The following is a 16,332-nucleotide window of genomic DNA, read 5'->3' on the forward strand; positions in this document are numbered from 1 at the left end:
CCTCTAATTACGAGTATCATAAATGAATCATGCACCATTATTTGATAAGAATACTATAAGAAAAAGTGTGAAAAAAAATATTACAACATTTTCACTCGGCGAAATCCGATCACAATTAAAATAGCAGTTATTACCTCGTTCCCAGATAGAACTTAACGAAAATTAATATTATTTAAGCTGGACAAATTATTTCGACATTATTAGTGCATATTTTCCTGTGCTATGTTTATTGTTTTGATTTAAACAAAAGCAGACTTCACTAAACAACAAATAAATCATGTTACGAAATATTGATTACGTTTGTGTAATAGTGGAATGTGTCATTGTTAATTAGATCAAACTGCATGAATGTAATACGAATCTGTAACAGTAATAAATTATACAACACTATTATTGCCAATATCGATTAATTATCATTATAATGTTTGTAGATGACATTTCAATTCACAAATAACTATGGTTATCCTCTGTGTGTATAGAACCCTAAAGGATGCTATTAAAAATGAAAAATAACTCTGTCTGTTAATTTGAATGAAAGATCCAGAAGAAAGTGTTTTTTTTTTATGGAAAAGGAGGACAAACGCGCGTACGTAGCGTGTTAAGTGATCACCGCCGCCCATAATCTCTTGGAACACCAGAGGAATCACAGGAGCGCTGCCAGTCTTTCAGGAAGGTGTACGCGATTCTTTTGTAGGTACCCATATCGTATCGTCCCGAAAACACCGCACAAGGAAGCTTATTCCACAGCTTTTTAGTATATGGAAGGAAGTTCCTTGAAAACCACATAATGGAGGAACGCCACACAACCAGATGGTGGTGATGATATCCATATTTGTGGCGTGTTGAGCGAAGGTGGAATTCGGCGGTAGATGTCAAGTGAAACAGCTCTTCGGAACACTCCCCGTGATACATGCAACAGAAGACACATAACGAAGCGATGTCTCTACGCAACGCCAAGTGATGAATTAATGTATGGAAATAATCTGAGAAAATTATGTTGAAGTTCCATAACATAATAATAAGGGAATTTTAACGCTATAAAAGCAGTCTTGTGTTTAGTGAAAAAACGCCAAAGGTCCATTTGGATTCACTCTATAAATTCCTGCAGTTGTCCAAGCTTTATGAACTTAACAAAAACAATAAACAAAATAAAAAGTGTTTAAACATTGTTTTACACAATCTCAGATCACCCTTTCATATCGCAAAACAAGTTGTCAAAGGACATACGCAAAGTCCTCTGCAACTCTTGAAGCAGCGATTATTTGTGAGCAAACTACATTGCTACGAGAGGTGAAAGTACTTTTTATTTGAACAGGTGACTTGCAAACATGCGTAAAACAAACATTAGGTAATAAACATACATAATATATTATATGATTCTCTAGATATTGAGCTAGTCTAGTAATTCTTCTAGAAACTCTTTAGCAATCGTAAGATTAGATGCATCCGAGGTGTTAATAAAACGTGCTTACTATGTATGTGGCTATTAGAATTTCATAATTTACACCTTCTTTGTACACTCAATAAGCACTTTCATTTGCGCAATCGAACGTGACAATTACGAAAAAATTTTAAAAACAATTCTTGAATTTACTGTTAGAAATACGGGAGACAAGTTTTTAAATGTTTCATCAAGCAAAGGTTCCATAATGGTATTTTACTGTAAATAAATAATTACAACATAATATACGTTCGTGTTTGAATGATGTTTTCTTTTAAAAGATGCCTAGTAAAACCTCTTTTATACGTCAACATTTTTAACTAAGGAATTCCAAAAATTTGAATCATTTTTATAAATGGAATTTCACACAATTCATATTGAAAGGGTGATGTTGAACTGACCTTCATACAGAAGTCGATAAAGTAAAGTTCAAATCGCTTTGTGACGATGCCCGTTACAACATTGCGGAGTTTACCTGTTGCAATGGCCGTTGACCCTTCAAGTTGTGCTTCAAGTATTGACATATTCCTATAGTTTCTCACGTCTAGCCCCTGCCAACATGATTATGGTGGCGTGGTATGCACTCACTAGCGCAAACGTGTGCTTGACTCAAAATACTTTTCAATACACATGTAGCGTAAATATACGGCAAATGTTAAGTTTAAACTTCGATTAAATATTTATGTTTTTGCAATATTTTTAAGTGATAATATATTCTTGATAATATTAAGTGTTAGACACTGTCATAGCCATAATGTTAACACCAGGAACAAACATAAACTTGTAATGCCTACTACTCAGCTAAGTCGAGTTAGTAAGTCTTTTGTGGGGCGTTGTATATGCTTCATACAACAAGATACCAAAAAAATTTCAAAACAAATGTATTATGAAATTCAAAAGAATTGTTAATAAACGTTTGTGTGGTAAAGGTAATACCACAGATTGGGAATGGATCGACCGCCCTCAGGCTATTAAATAATAAATTTTAATGTAGGAAAAATGTAAAAATTGTAACCAAATAATTTATTTTTATCATAATTTATTTTTTCTCAGGTCTGAGGCGTACCTCTTCAAATGGGTGGTAGTTTTTGACTTTCAATTTGTGATACTATACCATATTTTGAATAAAAATATTTGATTTTGATGGAATAACATGAGTTCACATAATATTATGATGATTTCATTGGTTAGTGTTATGAAAATCACATCTGTCAATTATTGTGTTACAGCAAGATGTAATCAATCGAATCTACGCGATGCATCAAACGAGATAAGACCAAAATTGTCAATGAACTTGATTTATTGTTACCAAATAAATGGCAAATTATATAATGATAATTGAATACTTACGACGATTCAATTAAAGACGATTTTCACGGTAGATAATCGGAATGGGTAACGTGCTTTACCTATCCGTTAAATGGATGAAAAGTTATATGATGTGAATACTTCTCAAGGCGCGTTGGGCCACTTTTTGAGATGAGAAAAAGCCATTGAAATCGTTATCGTTACCGACACCTACGTGTATAAGTATGTACCTACATATATTGTGTATGTACATATATAGAAAAACAAACCTACATGTTAACATTTTTTGAGATGGGAAAAAAGTATTGAATACCAACAGATTACTTTATTTTTTAAGAGGAGAACGAACGGGTCACCTGATTTTATGTGATCACTGCCGTTCTCTTGAAACTCAGAGGAATCACAGGAGCGTTTCCGGCCTTTCAGATAAGTGTACGCGCTTTTTTTGAAGGTAGCCATGACGTATTGCCCCGGATACAACGCACAAGGTAGCTCATTCCGCAGCATGGTTGTTTGAAATTAATTTAAATCAGCATATTATGATGACATGATGAAAAAGTAGTAATGATTTGTAGTACTTACGCTGGTCGTTGCCATCGGAACGCGCCATAACAGTGCCGTTTGGGAAAACGTTGACGAACATGTGTGAGCACTGGTTGTACAGACGGACGGGTCGGACCATCGATGGCACCGCACCGCAGATCACCACCTGGAAATAAACACTCGCATTACATTTATATTACAAATTAAAAATTGACAACTTGACATGGAGCGGTTAATGTGACCACAGATTATAACCAAAAATGTCGTCTCGCATCTTGAAATATTGTTGATAAACTAACGGCCTAGTGCACGGATATGTAAGTGGTTGGTTATGTGTATGTGATATATAACTATATATAAATACAAACGGAGGCGCCATTCTCCCTAACTCCAATTAAATTAACGTTATGCAGGCAGGTTTCATTGTGACCTGTCAGAAATTCTATTTCAGAGATAAAGAAAAAGACGAATAAGGAATCTACAAAATAATCGCATTGGTAAAACATCACTTGACGACCTTCCCGAGTCCAGAATCCAGTATCAAAAAGATAAATATTTGTTTCACATCATAACAATGTCAGTATCAAAAGCAGCATTTTGCGTAATTAATGAGTATTTCTATTTAGCACCAAAAAACAACACAGGTAATTAAAATGGCAAATACAGTACGGTTTTATACTTATTTCATCATCTTTTTGTGTGGTCCAAGTCCTAGCCTAGCCAAGAGATCCACAGAAACATCTCATTTGAATTAAAAAAAAATTAAGTTGTTATAATACCTACATATGGCCAGACCAGTTATATAACCCGACAGTCGTCTCACAAGGAATTGGTACTTCAATTACCTTCTTATTTAAATTTCTATACCTCTACCACTCGATAGGCAGAAATTACAGATCTCCATCTGCTACGGTCTTGAGATGGTTCCCTGACAATTTCTGCTCACATCAATCCCCTTGACCCTTGCTTTCCAGTACAACGCCCAGTTAGATCTAAAATTTTCATAATTAATATTGACAACGGTAAAACATTACCATCTCAATATATCACTAATTGTTTTTTTAATATTGTTATTTAAGGTAACATTAAATTACATACTTAAATATAAAATTGGTTATAGATGTTGCTGTCTGAAAATATTTTTATTTATTTTATTTAAAACAATGTCATGAATGACATCCGAATCGCTCTTCTAATTATCTCAAGACTCTCTCTATATAGACTTTCCATTCAACTCATTCATCTAAAAGGTAAAAAATGTTCTGAATATTATGAGCAAAACTTTGCCTATTCACCTGACCTAATTAGACTTCAAAGCGCTCTCAATGTTAAACATAGTTCAGTTTGAAAGCATAAATATTTCACTAAATCAACGAATATTTTTTCTTCTTTATTTAAAATTATTATTGGGGCATTTTATCCAATTATATTGAACTGTTTACAAATTGCAATATCGTTATTAGCTCTCATTTCATATTATGACAAATCTTTTTTACAGAAGTTGTATGTAATTAGTTGATTAGTAAACCGATAAAAGAAACAAATGAATAATTCATGAAATTTTACTAAGGAGTCGTAAAGTTGCCTTCTGAAAATACATATTTTTAATAGCGGTTATGTGGTACCGGAATTTTATGACTAAGACAACTTACAAAATAATTTTTTGACATTTCTGTTATAATAATATAGACTCAAACCATCGGGATCACTTAGTATAAAATTATTTCAGTGTCTGAGAATCCCAGAATACTAAAAAATAACAAGCTAGAACTCGTCCTGGTCTTAGATTAATTAATGGCTATTTTGTCAAATCAAAAATAAATGCATCTCTTTTCTAATATATTGAAGCCCGCGTGGTCTGCCAACGCTCGGGAAGCATATCTATAGAATTATTTAGATTAGTTTCCTTATGCTTCAAAACTTTCACCGCAATTTTAATGGCGCCTATGTTGGTAATCTGACACCTAATTACTGATCTAGAGCCTATCTTTGTGACTTCGCAACTAGTTGCGTACTCATATATTACTTCGTTATGTGTTCAATACGTTGAGTTTATTGAATTTACAACAACAACGGCTTTATTTGTCCAAATATCAATCCAGAAACTTAATCCGCGGGATATAACATTAGATAAATGTCCATGATTTAAATTAATTTTAACTACTAGTGAAAAATGTACAAACACAGAGAATAGACCCAAATTAAAATATCATATAAAGTCGAAACAATGAAATAATTAATTTAACTGATAATTAATTTAAATACAAACATAACATAATACTTTAACAAACAGAAACGTTTTCAAAATGGAAATAGTCAATGTAATAAATTTGATCTGCTACAAATTATTTATGTTACGGACAAGGACAATCAACTTCCATGAAATTGGTCGCTATTACACTAATAAAATCATACTCACAAGCTCTATTTAAAACCGTCAATAAAATTAAGTTACCAATAAAAATGAACTGTTAATTGTTTAATTTATCTGTAACTCAACAATTTATATATACATATTACGTTATTTTCAATACCAGTAGGAGGCTCCTTTGCACACGAAGCCGGCTAGATTATGGGTACCACAACGGCGCCTTTTTCTGCCGTGAAGCAGAAATGTGTAAACATAACTGTGTTGTGGTCTGAAGGGCGTCGTAGCTATTGCAATTACTGGCAGCAAATGAGACTTAACATCTTATGTCTCAAGGTGAGGAACGCAATTGTAGTGCCGCTCAGAATTTTTGTGTTTTTCAAGAATCCTGAGCATTGCATTGTAATGGGTAGGGCGTATCAATTACCATCAGCTGAACGTCCTGCCCGTCTCGTCCCTTATTTTCATAAAAAAATGTTTATTTATTGCTGCAATAACATAATAATATAATATGCAACAATTGTAGAATAAATTTTACTTAAATTTTTTTTTTATTAGCAAAGTGAACAAAGCGATCAAACGAAGTTTCTCACAAATATAAACACTGAATTATATCTAAATAATACTCACAATATTGATTTTAAAATACGAAAAAAGTAATTCAAAAAGAGTGAACACGATAAGGAAACAATCGATCGTTTTAATGGGTCAAATGCGCGGCTAATCCAACACGCCCGAGGGTTCAGCAACAGCTTTAGGCAAATTTAAATTCTATTTATTATTAGTGTAAGTGCATTTTGAGTTTCTCCAACTGTCCAATAGGCTTTTGTTATTGTGGTGATGGTGTCAAGTTAAGGTGAAATGCACGCCAGTAGCGGTCGACGCTCAGACGGATTGCATTTCTTGGATGCTTTTTCTAAGCCATCAGTTCAACACACAGTTTTATAAATGTAAACTTTACCAATTATTTTACGATGTAATAGGAAATAAGCAACTGAATCTACTATCAATATTATTAATACTTTAGCTTAGATTAAATTATATCTACAAGGTTTTCTATTTAATGATCAAACGCCGCATACAGAGCTGGATTAGCCACATACTTCGAATACTAGAACCCCTACGGAAAATAAAATTTCGTGACGGATTGTCACTCAAAAAGCGAAAGTCATAGGGAAGACTTAAAGTGAAATTCAAAGGATCAATCAGGACCGGGATGAAGACGCAATGTGGAAGTCTTCTGTCCCAGCTAGGGAATACAAAAACCTTAGTTGAGTCACTAGTCTAAATTTGTATTTTTTATATATAAGTCTAGTGATCAATATGCGATCTAATGATAGTAGCACTTCAAATCAGAGTTAATACTTCATATGAGGCATTTGAAAAAAATAATAATTTTTACAATGTGCGCGCAAAGTACCATCTCACTCTAGTATAGTGTGAAGTCTATAGTGAAGATATTTATTTGGCTAGTGAACTGTAAATATATATAACTGTAACTGTAACTAAAATTGTAACCAAGACGTCGGAGTATTATAGTGGTTTCGTATTCAAAATAGTATTAACTTTTTTATGCGGCGGCCATGTTGTCGATTTAAGGCAAAGATTTGAGTTGTAGCGATACACCTGGACACGATATTTATCAAATAAATTATATAAATTAAATTACTCCATTAGACTTATAGTCCTGTATGGCAGAAACTAAGTTGTCAATATTTGTTTTTGTGAATGAATTGAATAGTTTTACATCGAAAAACCGTATTTTGTTTCAAAACACTTTACATGTTATCAGAACAGGTTTAAACAGTTTCTAAAATGGATGAAAACATATCGACACTTAATTGTCATTTGGAATAATTAACGATTGTAATGAAATACCAAGTAATAATAGGTACTGCCACACAACACTGTACATACAGAAAAACAGACGAAAATTTCTGTAGACAAATTTTTTGGGTCCGGTATTATTAATTTGTGTTATCTCGGTATTTATTACTACGTTATTATTTGAAGCAAATAGTTTTCAAAGCAAATATTCAATGTCCTGTTTCTAGTTTGTTACGATTTTATAATATACTAGCTTTAACCCGTGACTTCGTGCGCGTACAATATTTACTTTGGGTAGTATTTTTAATTTTTTAATATAAGTACTTGCTTTGCTTTTTTTTCTGGCTGATAATGATGATGATCATGTTACACAGCTATCAATAATAAATCACATTTATACTTTAATATTAAAAAGTCATTGCTAAATGTCCTTTACTTAAAATTCTTTATCGGAAAGGGGTGAACAGCCTACGTCAACATGAGTAAGCAATGAAATTTTTCACAAATATTCCTAACTGGAGTTACAGTAATTAAGTAACTATTTTGCAATGAATTAAATTTACTTTTTAAAACCATGCCGTGCCCGAAGTATAACAATAACAACTTTTATATCGGAATCCAAATAGCCGTCATGCAAAAAAAACACTGTTTCTTTTAGAAAAGTTTTAAGAAATTCATAATATAATATTGTGAGGAAATAAATAATGTTAAGTACGAAATAATCATGCAATATTCCTTAAAAAATCTGCCTGTATTCCTATTATCAGTTCATCTGAAACGTTATGCATCACAAAACCTATAATAGAAAACGTGACCCATTCACATTCAACTACGCCCGTCACCATGAAACTTAATTACAGTGATTTAATACTGTATTAATAATAATAATATGTAATTTCCCCGTCACATTGATGGCCTGGCCTTTAAGGGACCAATACTTTTTCCTATCACTCATTCATTTCAGCTGAAAGTTGACTACTGGTGGACAAGACCTCCCCCAGAGATCTCCACGACGTTCGGTCCTGCGCTGTCCTCATTCAACCTACTCTGGCAATTTTGACCAGAGCATCAGTTCATATTGCAGAGGGTCTACAATTCCTACGATGTGGATACAATTCCAAGACCTTAATGCCCCAACGGTCATAATATGCCCATTGAGCTATGTTCCATACCTAAGATAATTTACAACCTACGTCTAGATCTTGTTGCCAGACAACTGATAAAAGCAGACCAGGCTTATCACTTGTGTGATAAATAAAATCTTACACTCGTGAATTGGATGTAACTTTGTGTTAGTGTACACCTTGCTCAAAAAAGGGGTTAAATTTTAACCTCAATTTTTTTCGACGATATCACAGCCGTCACAGACTTTCTAGACGCATAAAGTTTGTGACGTCACTGTATTTAGTTATTTATTTATTCGGATGAAGCGCGGGTCAAAAGAGCAACGTGGGTAGTTTATTCGTAGTATATAGTAAGGTTTTGTTCCTTATTACCTGTCTCTACTACGATACTTATAATTACGTATCTAGACGTATAAATGATCTATGTTCCTTACCTATTATAACACTAGAAATAAGGGATTGCTTGTAACTAATTCTAGTAGGCTTCATTAGATACATAATAGCTTTAAGGGTAAATGTATACATTTCTATAATAAAGTCCCAGCCACTGTTCAGGCATTATCTATAAATAAATTTAAATGTTTTATAAAAAAATGGCTCTGTCGTAAATCCTATTACTCCACTGCTGAATATCTAAATCATCGGACAGCCTGGGACTAGATTGTGATTATTTTATAGCGATACAAATGACTGTACAATATTGTACATTTTTATTGAAAAGAGCGCAAAAAAAATATGCTGAGAGAGTTTCTTGCGCCGCTTCTTCTCTCTCAGAGCGCCATTTGTTTCCAAAGCGGTAGTAGTATCTATAGTTATTAGAAATGACATCAAAAAGTATTCTAAAGGAATCAATTTTGAGAAAATAAATGCCTTTTATGCCTTTTTACCTATTTCCCATATTTATACATTATCGAATGCAATTGGAGGAATCCTTAGTGTATAGAATTCTAGCAGCTTATCTACTACATTATGTTAATATTATTCATAGTCACAATGTCCAGTTGAACAATTCGGTCAGCGTTATCGGTACAGCTGACCGCACGCATTAATAACGGCCGGTCAATTACCGAAACTATCCCCGACAAATGTATCGGAAATTTTCACATCGATAACTTGCACGGGTTCATCATATTCTATTTTATGTTTACCGCCTAAAATGTTTCAATCATTTACAATAATAATTATGAATAGAAATTTATGTTTAAATAAGTGTGTATTTATTTACGCACCCAAGATAAAATAATTCTTTGGCGTAACATTTTTATTCCTCGTGCTATTTACGTTTGTAGAAAGAATAATTTTAAAATACAGAAGATAATAACAAGAAATGAAACAACCAATGAAAATATTATTATAAACTAAATAACGATCATTTATTTATCATTAAATTATTAGAAAGATTGATTCTACTTTAAAACTTAAACTTAAGCATACATATTGAAATTTACTTAATTCCCGTCCATTGCTTGTCGTGCAGTAGATATATGACTTAGAATATTCGTCTGGGTGTCGAATTTCGTGTCAGTGTAAAAATTAACTGTGATAATTTTTCCCTGACCCGCCAAAAGAAGTATGACTTCAATATTTTTTTTATATTTGAGGAGGCAAACGGATTATTCCAATTCAATTTCATCATACTCTTCATATTTATGCAGACGATTATCTAATAGAAATGAGGAACAGCCTCTCATGGACATCCGCTTTGAAACCTATTTGAGGATGGAATACTGTAGCCAATAAACAAATTGGTTATGGCAATTATGGCACTTTGGCATGGATTCAAAAGTTTTAAAGAGTCATTACTATCCAGACCATACCATGTGAATTCAATGAAAATTTGGAGTGAACGTTGATATTCGAATATTTTTTCTTAGAAAATATTTTGCTTTATTAGCGTATTTTCTGTGATGTCTAATATAAGAACATATAAAGCAGTGCGACTTGTAAACTTTAAAGGGCCTATAGAATTTCTATTTGGGTTCCTCTTTAGGCGAAGGTCTTCTGCATATTATTCTACGACTTACTGATCTTGCATATAATCATCTAGTCTATTCCAGCTTTATCTAAAATCTTTTCAGTCTACTCACATTTCTTTTCTCCCCTAAAAGTTTACCCCACTGTATGGCTATTACACTAGCCCAAAGTCACTTTAGTTTGAAGAAATCATGTTAGAAGAATTTGTTATAAAAAAATAGCCACTATTTTTAGCCAAAAAGTTTTGAACAATTCCAGCATATTACAAATTAGTTTTGTTTCATTTACATTTTTGGCGCAGTTACATATGTATCACGGATATATAATACTGTTTTAACTATAACTTATTTCATAGAAGCTGTATTAACCTCTAAAGGTTTAAAATTAGTTAAAACAGTGAAGTCAAGCTCTAAAGCTTGACTTCACTGTTTGAATAAAGATGCTTCATAAACATGATAGTCTTGATGACTGTATATCTTATAATGTTAAATAATCACGGCAGATTCACTATACTAGATTAAATGTTATTTTTAACACTTTTAGATTATTTGTGCGAATTCTCATTACATGCCTACTATCTTAGTATTAAAATCATTAAATTAACCGTTACACTCCTAAAATATTAAAATAATATTCAGGTTATATTTCTTTTGGTGCGTTAAGGAAAAATCATCAGAGTGAATTATTTATATCTATACAGTTTAATTTTCATTATTCTTAATGAAATATTTACTATGTAAAACACTTTTTAACATTGAATATAATAATTCACATATTGGATCACTTACAAACTAATTTGATATGTAAGTTATATTACAGCTATTGTTAAATACTCATTCATATTTAAAAGACTAGCCGCAAATTTTCTCGTGAGCTCTACTTTTTCCAACATATGGTAGATTCAGTAATTTTTAATTAAATTGAACAATTATAATGACGATTCAAAGGGGCCAAATAGTTAAGGCCTAATTGAATGAAGTTTATTTGACTTCATCCATCAGAAACTCAGTTCCTCATTTCATATTTTCAACATAAAATAAAGATAAAATGGGCTAAAAGCATAACATAAAAGATGGATTTTATGACAATACGTCACTCGAACGGTTAGCTCAGTTGGCAGAGCACTCGCACGGAACGCGAGAGGTCTTCGGTTCGAATCCCGCATCGTTCATAAAATTTTGTTTGTGCATTAATCTTAGAAGTAAGGGTTATCACCTTAAAAACATAACAAGTTGTTCGTTCCAATAGTTAAAGCAACAAACAAAAAATGATTGCTAGTCTGGCCTGTCAATGTGTTGCAAACTCCGGTAGGTTCTGAGATTTGTTCTTATCTAAACACACAATCCCTGAGTTCACACTGACCACACACACAATTACTGATAACAGCTAAGTTAGCTTACGCATGCATCTTTAAACACTGGACTTTTAATAATAAATTTCCTAATTAAGCCTACACTGAAAACTTTATTTTGTTGTGATTGAACTGAATTTGAATCTACAAAGAACAAATTCAAATCAAATTTATTGAATAAGGCATTATTTTTCGGAAATCCATAATTATCAAATTGTTGTGAGCCTTTCTGAGTATAGTATAAGTGCCTTCTTAAGTCTCGTGCCAGATTTTGGCAAATCAACATCTCCTGAGGCTACCTCGTGTACAGGCGAAACACGTGTCGAATTAATTGTAGACGAATCTTAGCGGAATTTACACTCAAGAAGGCTCACAACAATTGGATGATTCAAATCAGCCAGGTATTAATCTTTTGATTAAATATATGGCGGTAAGATACAAATAACTTAACGAAATATATTGAATGAATGTGCGTCATTTCAGCCTTTTAGCGTGCTCGTGGTGAACTGAAAGACTAACACTTGGACAAACAACTATTAAATAATGATGAATAAATCAATAACCGGTCATGTCCAAACATACTAAAATACGTTTAGGAAAATCATTTAAAATAACAATGAATTACTCTCCGAAAATATTCCTCTCAATCTCAATTTTAGATTCTATGATGTAATTTATATTCCAGATTTTACTATTTACTTCTAAAATTGTTCAAATTATATTTAAAACACTGATTTGACTATAAATGTATGTAATATTACTGCAGGTTATAACGTAGTTAGAGAACCCCCACATAGACACTTAATATACGGTAAATACGTTCTGAGTGTATAATGAAAGCGCAATTACTATCACACAAAGAGGTTATAGTTTGAAAGTTATAGAGCTCGCGGCTCGCCATACATTGTGATGCGGAATCTAAGCCTGTTTAAATTAATTCTAGGAATACTGCTGAATATATTCATGTTATGGTAAGCCTGATAAATAAGATTTGGTAAATTAATATATTTCTTGTATGTTAAAATTAAATAACAATAAGATAGAATAATATAATAATAACATTATTTAAAACTCAGTTATTTGAATATATTCCCTTACCTTCACTTGAATAAGTTATTGCTAGAAAATAGCATTTAGATAATTTCCATTATATTAAGAGTTAGCTACACTATTAAGTAACTCGTTACGATTAATATCTACCATAAGTACACACGAAAAATAAAATCAAATTTTTAAACAAATAATTGATTTAAATCCAGGGGCGTGCATATCATATCAACAATTAGGCAGTGCCTACCTCGTTATGAACCTAAATTAATATAGCATTAGTGTTAAAGTTAATTTAGTTTAATTTGGTTCCGTTATTTTATAACCAAACTACTATTTAACACCCACTTTTAAAAAAATCATAACGCTAGATACTAAAAACCTACAGTAAGCAATCTTTTCAAATTCCAAAGCTCAACTACGACTAGTTAGATCCACAGTGCCTACCTTACTAGAAAAACAGTGCACGCCCCTGTTTAAATAAGTATACATCCAAACGATATGCCTATCCAAGTTTTTAACTAGGTTTTAGATGCATGGGGGATCGACTTATTAATATTCAAAACGTAATCCCCAGTTCATGATTCGTCATTAAGTAATTTACAGATCATCCTTTAAAAAAGTTGAAGTTAATGAAAATAACGTACAAGTGAATAACAAATGAGACGAGTCTCATAAATTTTATATCATTCGCTTAAAAATAAATAGTTTGTATCAAATACCAACTATAATTGACACATAGTATACCGATTAGCCAGAGGCTCGTCGAGAACGCGCTCTATGAAATCGTATAAGCTCATTGCATCTCACTATTCAATAATCCTCGGCATGATCAATGTGCTTTTTACTGCAATATATCAGTTACCTGCTGAAGACGAGAGAAATAAACTTTTTATGTAATAAAGTCTTATGTTTGCTTTATGTTAGCTTTACGGTAGCTTATAAACTGGCACTTTATCTATACCTACTTTTAAATAAATAAAATAATTTTAATCCCAAAATGAAACTCAGTAAAACCAATACATTTTTTAGATAAATAAAATAAAAGTTACAATTAAGATTACATTATATTACAATTAATCTAAGCAAATAAAATTTTAAGTAACTTAATTTTATATTTTTTATATTTTTATAATTATATATAAGTATTTAGTATTTCAATGCAATATGTTAGTGAGCAAAAACACATCTTCAGGTCAAGGCCTCCTCCAGAGATTGCTATATTTGTTGCTGGCTACTGTTATCCAGTCCTGACCTGTTCTATGTGTGATGTCGTCTCCCGATCTTGTTTGTACCATTTTTTTAAATAATTAAATTTAAATCTATATTAATAAATGGAGAGCCATTTCTAGTACTTATACCGTAAGATGCATCATGTTCCGGAGATTGTGTTAGTATATGTTTGTTGGTGATCACTTATCTGGAACCTATATTTTTTTGATAAAGAATTACCTATACATTCGCAATACAAATAATTCAATCAAGTAAGTCAGATGAGCGAGCGCGGGGTACTTAAATTATACACATATGGGAAAACATGCCGGATCAGCACTTTAATTATATCTCCCTACTATTATTATAAATGTGAATGTAAGTTTGTTTGTTACGCTCTAACGCCTGAACCACTGAACCGATTTTAATGAAATTTATTATAGAGATAGACAAGAGCTTGGAAAAGGACAAAGGCTACCTTTTATCGCGATTACAAAGCTTGGCAGGTTTGAAATAGGGGGTGGAAGTTTGTATGAAAATTTTTCACTATCGGAAATAATACCATGAAACCTTGTATGTAGGCACATGATAAGAAAAATAAATATTTGTTCTATCATTTTCAAAATTTAAGCCTGTGTGGGTTGAAACAGGGGAATGAAAGTTATATAGTTGGGCGCTTATAAAAATGTACTAACCACAGCTGTTTGTTGTGTATTATTTGCAAAGTGAGTGTATTTAAAAATGAAAAATGCTGCCCAATGTAACTATTTTACCTGCGCGAAGTTGCGGGTAAAAGCTTGTAATAAAATAAGGAAGCCGTGCGGGTTACATATGACATTAATGGAACCACTCACAGTCTACTGATCCCCATGCATTTATTTATAACCTACCTTCAATCATCATTATTAGGACTTACTGAGAATGCCATCAATAATAATAATTAAAAATGATTATTAGATGCTTAGTTTACGTTAAACATTCTGCGTGTTTTGTTCTGAGTGGCACTGTGTTCTAATGGGCAGGAACGAAACGAGCAGGACGTTCAGCTGATGGTATTTGGTCTGCCCTGCCCATTACAATGCAGTTCCGCTCAGGATTCTTGAAAAACCCAAAAATTTTAAGCGGCATTGTAATTCCGCTCGACTTTCTTGAAACATAAGATGTTAAGTCTCATTTACCCAGTAATTTCACTAGCTACGGCACCCTTCAGACCAAAACACAATAATGCTTGTACATTACTGCTTCACAGCAGAAATAGGCGCCGTTGTGGTACCCATAATGTAGCCGGCATCCTGTGCAAAGGAGCCTCCCACTGTAAAAGTAATAAATGTTATTTGCAATAGAATATTTTTTTTACTTTGTTTCAGTATTTAGGGCAAGACTAGGTATATTATAATATATAAATTAATCTGCCAAGTTTTGGTATGTCTAATTGTACTTACACTCGTTCGTCCTCTCCTTAGTCGCCTTAACGCTATAGGGGCTTCAATGCCGACAGGTTATCCACCATTTTTTTTATGATATGTTGACCATACTGATGAATGTCCCAAACTAGGAGACAGATTGCAGTAGCAATATTAATTAATAAAAAAAAAACTTAGCCGAACATGACAGCGAAGTATCATAAATTTTAACAAAAAACAATTTCAGTGCGTTAATAATTTTTTTCGGGCGAGCTTTGCAACGATATTTTTTTTTATAATATCTTCGAAATTAAAACGAATATTTATCTTAAAATAATTGTGGGTCACCACAAATCAATGTAGATGTGGTAGAAAATTTTGCAATGTTTACAATATCTGATTTATTTAGCAAGCGTGGCGTGTTTAGGTGTAATTATGTCAAATCGCAGTCATCGCTAAACAGCGCCATGATAGCATACGTTTTAATATTAAACTTTGCGTTAGACTAGATACAGCGCGTTCGCTCTATAAGAGTGCAACTTTATTGACAATCACGCAATTCTTTACATATAGTTAAATCTTAAAAAGTAAAAATTACATATTTTAAAAAATGCTGTTCTACAAGAAATACTGAATCGAAAATAGTTTTAGAATTTTTGTGTTTGTCTGTTAGTCCATTTGTTCTAGCAAAACGCAAAATCTAAAAAATAGTTTTAATTTAAATCTTGCGTGGA

General features: G+C 32.5%; 1 protein-coding gene across 3 annotated transcripts in view; it reads right to left on the reverse strand.

Moving 5' to 3' along the window:
• The window catches only part of LOC126975265 (uncharacterized), a 129,914-nt gene that overhangs the window by 22,207 nt on the left and 91,375 nt on the right, over positions 1-16,332 (reverse strand). For all 3 annotated transcript variants that reach the window (XM_050823074.1, XM_050823073.1, XM_050823075.1), the window contains one exon: positions 3,332-3,458. In XM_050823074.1, coding sequence (XP_050679031.1) covers positions 3,332-3,458 — 127 coding nt within the window. The remainder of the gene's footprint in view (positions 1-3,331; positions 3,459-16,332) is intronic.

This window comes from Leptidea sinapis, chromosome 35 (genome assembly GCF_905404315.1).
Source record: "Leptidea sinapis chromosome 35, ilLepSina1.1, whole genome shotgun sequence".
Lineage (NCBI taxonomy): Eukaryota > Metazoa > Arthropoda > Insecta > Lepidoptera > Pieridae > Leptidea > Leptidea sinapis.